We start from the raw sequence: 4778 nt of genomic DNA, 5'->3' as shown, positions 1-4778 counted from the left end.
GCACTGCAACAGTTATACTTCCCATTGTATTTTAAGAAAGCTATTTTAAGTTCAAAGAGCAATGATATCTCTATGAGCCAAAAAATAAAAAACACAAGAAAACCCACAAAGCAACACCGAACAATGTTTTCAGGGTTCAGCATGAAAGCCAAGTAGAGCAGGACAGATTCATGTCATCAAATCAGACAGAGAAGGGAAAGGAACCTAAACCCTGACATTCAGAAATGAAACATCCACTGAAGAGCTACAACAGAAAATTTAAAGAAATAGATATATCATTGACTGAAGAGACACATAATTAATTCTGATTTTAACGGGAAACAAAGATGACCACTTGTTAGAAGTATTCTGAAGTACACAGGAGTGACACAACTGTATCAAGACCTATTGTTTAATACACTTAATTTAGAACGTAAGTACTCATCTCAACACTGAAAACCAAATTACTTTTTAAAAGGAAAACGGTGTTTGTATTGTACGGCGTCATTTTATCAAAAGTGTAGATGTTGCTAGAAGTGAAGCAGCTGATGGTTTTTTTGCATTCAAGTCTAGATGTTACCTACCTGCTACACAGTGGGTTGTAGCAACATTAAGCAATATTCAGGGAAAAAGTCAACTCAAACTTCTCAGAGCTTTTGAAAGGTAGAAGTAAACACTAATCCAGGGGTTATGGACAGTTTAGAGGAGGGAGATGGAAAACGGGATAAATTGCACTAGATTTGAACATGCTACCTTAAGGTTAGTCCCTGCTTTTCATATCAAGAAACTAAGCAGTCTGACTGTGGAAAGATCTGACTATTTCCTATACTCTAGTATAGGAGAGGAACAATTTTTTAGATTAAACTCTAATTTATCTGGAGTTTAAATGTGCATTTGTAAAATCAAATGATCCTGTTAGTTAAACAATCATGAGATTTAAAATATTCTGAATTCCTCAGCTACATGCAATAAAAAATTTAACTTGAGTATTCCAAATTAATATCAAGCAGCAATACATTACGCAAATGTCAATTTAAAGGGAACAAACTAAGGCCAAATTGGTTTTTTTCAAGCCCCAGGCCAGCTACTCTGCCCATGTCAAATACCTTTGTTACAATGCACAGATATACTTACAGCAATATAATGTCTGAGGACATAAGTGATTTCTCCTGCCTCAGCCTTTAAGACAAGCTGCTTATGGTATCTGTAGAATTCCTCTGAGCCAATCTCGGCATAAAATATGACAACAGGACTGTCAGGGTTTGACGTGGGGTATCTGTGGTCCCCTTTGAACAAAAACGGCTTTGGCCTGAGAGAAAACATGGAAGGTTATCACACTGTGATTCACAGCATTTCCGCGCTCAATGCAAGATGCAGAATTTCTTTGAGTCATTCTTCCTTTCTTCACTGAGTACATATCAAGATATTCCCACATATTATCAAGGTCAGCAGCACTTGATGCATGTTGATAAAGCTTTGTTAAAAATAGACATATGAAATTGAAACAAGTAGCTAGGTGCTATTTTCAATCTAGTACGATTCTTATTTTTAAAATTAACCACTTCCTTAAAATTTTCAATGAACTTTTTTCTGCCAATGGTGATTCATAAATTCTGTATAAAAAAAATAAGACTAACAGACTAAATGTTGCAAGAACTCAAGAGAACCTTGTCTTTGGCTTAGTACACAAAGAAGAAAGCACACAAGAAGAGTATTTTTAACTTCTCTTTTTAAATTTTGTTGAAAACACAACAAAGTATTTAAAATATTCCCAGTGAGCCATAGATGCCATACGGCTGCACACTAACACAAAACCCCTTCATGTTTACAAAACCCCAAACTACCACTATTACTATGAGGACAACCCAAAATTTATGGAGTTTTTTTTCTAAAGAGGTATTACATTTTATAGTTTCTTTTTGTTACTAAAATTTGAAATCAAGTTCTTTTCCTGTAAAGAAACCTGAATTTGAAATATATTGGGGGGTAATAGTTTTCTTTGTTAATGCTGAGAAAATTATATGGGGGAAGAAATACTATACATGCTTCAAGGCATTCATGAAACTATTTCTGTTATATTAACTATCATTTTAATGTGCAGCCCCTCTCTTTCTATTCTCCCTACATACTAAAGGCTTTACATTTTCCTGAGAATTCCTAGTGTCCTTCAACAAATGGGTTCCAACTTTCCCATGCACTTTCAAAGCATTCCTCCTCCTAGCAGAATATTAAAGAGTAAGGGCTCAGAAAACAACCATTACAATGTGGATTAATAAAAAAAAAAAGACTGCGACTTTTGTGCACAATGTAGAAACTGCCAGTTTATGACAGTCTCTTTACAGCAGTAAGTTTTACTAGGTTAAATTTTAAGAGTTAATCCAAAGATAGGAAATTAAACAAATACCTTTCCGAAGCTGCCTGTAAAAGGCTTCCAAGAGAGTCAAATTCACATGTCTTCTCCCCATGCACAGAAAAGAAGAGGGTACAGCCCTTTGGCGGAGGTTCATCTGCTGCTATCTGTATTAAAAAAATTATGATAAAGTAGTTCAATGTCTGCCCTTAGAACAAGTGAAAGTGATAACAGCATAGCTCTGTAGCTCTTCTTCGATTTCCTAAATTCTAAACTAGTACTTCTTCCCTGTTTAGTACATAATGTAAATAGAGGGTAAAAGCTGCAAAATTAAGAATTAAGTCTTAAATTACTATAAATAGTTTACCAGTCTATTACTACTAACTGTAATATTAGTTCCAGATACAAAAAGTGAGGCTTCCAGTTGTAGGGGTTTTAGCTGGTTTTGAGGTGATTTTTTGAGGGTTTTTTTTTTTGCACTGCACATCAGAAACCCCTCTATTTGTTAAACATCAAATGATGAAATAATTCCAGGTGAAAACAGAAGTCTTCCAGTACTACTTAGACAAAGCACGTTATAATGCGAGACAGTTGGCAATGAACTACATGATACCCAGAGCCTGAAACAGAACAGACTGTACAACAAACTTCCGTACGTGGGATCTGATCATTATCTTCAAGTAAGTACAACTGAATAACGGGAACGGCAGCAGCAGCCCAAGTACCAATGGAGCCACAGGGATTTTCCTCATAAAAATCTTTACACATTTATACGGGCAGCAGGCATCAAAAACACGCAGACATTTTGAAATCCCAGTTCCTTAGTCTGCTCCAGACAGATGGATGCAAATTTGGCACCCAGTGAAATCAGAACATTCCTGTGCTCCCCAGCTCAGATACAGGAAGCACTTGGATCAGTTTAAGATATCTGATAAATGTCTCCTTACACAGCTCACTCCTTCCTGGGCCTTAAGTAACGCTCCACAAATCATCTGAGGAGTTCCCCCGTGCTGTACTAACCTGCTGAAAAGCTTGAACTGTTGCAGAGTAAGAGCGCAACGACAAGGAAAATTTCAACAAATTCTGCTGCAAAGGTGACAGGCTCTGGCAGGCTACTTTCAGCATTTCATGGTAAGAAGAGTAATCGCTACCTGCAAAGGCAAAGGAGAAGCAGTTACCTTTCCATAATATATTCTCATTGAAGAGGGGCTTTTCACCTTATTTGTGATTTATACTAACAGAAGCCCATGGCATTAACTGTAAATATGCACGTGACTGTTCCTCCTCAGTTTTTATTGCAGCCAGTTCTACAGATGGATGAGAGTGAACTTCCATAGTGAGCTCTGAGAGTATACTGACACGCTCTCCTGAGGAGGCAAACAGGCTTGGGGAGGAGGGAAACAGTCAAAAGCTCCCACTGAGAAACAGAAACCCAGTAGTAGTATGTACGGCATTTTATACTTCACGTTGAAACAGAAACTGGAAGTGAAATGTGTTTCAAACTCATCCACTAGAGCTTCTTTCTGTCAAATGGACATCAAAATGTCTTGAGCACTTCACAGTACAAAAAAGTTACTGAAATCAGTCCTCATTTGACTTCTATGATACTAACACAAAACATTTTAGTTTATTTTTCGACCATGCCCACTATCAGTCATCACAAAGATTATGAAAGCTTACCATCATGTTCAGATATCTTAATATTTTGACTGGCTTCAACAAAATTCCAGAACTTTTCTTGACCTTCTTCTGATAAAAATTCACTGAGTAAGAAGAGAAGAGTTAGCTACATCTGTGCATTTTCCTCTCAAGTTACAATTCTAATATTTTGTAAAGCTTTATGGGTAGTTAGCTCCTGCCGTATGTTTAGCTGTATCAGAAAACTATCTGTTACTAGAAAAAAGCAGACCAGGAAAGCTAAAAAAGAAACCCAAACAACTAATAGTTGCAGGCCAGAACAAACACAGAGCTTGTAAGGCATCTATTAATGTGTGACAGAGAGCAGTGTATATCCTGGGAGCCCTCCTCCCTAACGCATTTTTTTGCTAGTTGTCTTTTATGAAGAACAAACATTTTTGTTTACTTTGCTGTAACAAACTGTAGCTTGCTGGAACTACTGGCTTTGGTGGGTTGGTTTGATTGTTTTTAAATGAGCAAAAGAAGAAGTCATAGCTTCACATCACAGAGTTGTAATTCCCCATCTATTAAGAATATGTTTAAGTAGTTATACAAGGCCAAATGGTAAAATAATTCTCTAAACATTGCTAACAACAAATCCTTTATCATGCCGAAACTTGTAACATGCTTCACATGCTAAAGGACGTTACAACATGAGATCTGGAGCCCAGTACCTGCCACAGTACTTTGTGTGTCCATTTCTACCTGTCCTGACCAAAGGCTGTAAGTACTTCTTGAACAGCTGGGTAAGGAACTGCAGTGCTGGGCTGAG

At 37.1% G+C, this 4778-nt stretch overlaps 1 protein-coding gene across 1 annotated transcript in view; it reads right to left on the bottom strand.

The window, feature by feature from the left end:
• Positions 1 to 4778, bottom strand: part of LOC104278743 (UDP-glucose:glycoprotein glucosyltransferase 1-like) — a 15950-nt gene that overhangs the window by 9908 nt on the left and 1264 nt on the right. Inside the window, exons 2-5 of the mRNA XM_009875818.1 lie at positions 4010 to 4092; positions 3350 to 3480; positions 2384 to 2496; positions 1114 to 1288 (exon numbers count right to left, since the gene is read on the bottom strand). Of these exons, the coding sequence (XP_009874120.1) occupies positions 1114 to 1288; positions 2384 to 2496; positions 3350 to 3480; positions 4010 to 4092 (502 nt within the window). The remainder of the gene's footprint in view (positions 1 to 1113; positions 1289 to 2383; positions 2497 to 3349; positions 3481 to 4009; positions 4093 to 4778) is intronic.

Source organism: Apaloderma vittatum, unplaced genomic scaffold, assembly GCF_000703405.1.
Source record: "Apaloderma vittatum isolate BGI_N311 unplaced genomic scaffold, ASM70340v1 scaffold1609, whole genome shotgun sequence".
Lineage (NCBI taxonomy): Eukaryota > Metazoa > Chordata > Aves > Trogoniformes > Trogonidae > Apaloderma > Apaloderma vittatum.
The sequence above is the reverse complement of the archived record's forward strand: the minus strand, read 5'-3'. Positions and strand labels throughout refer to the sequence as shown.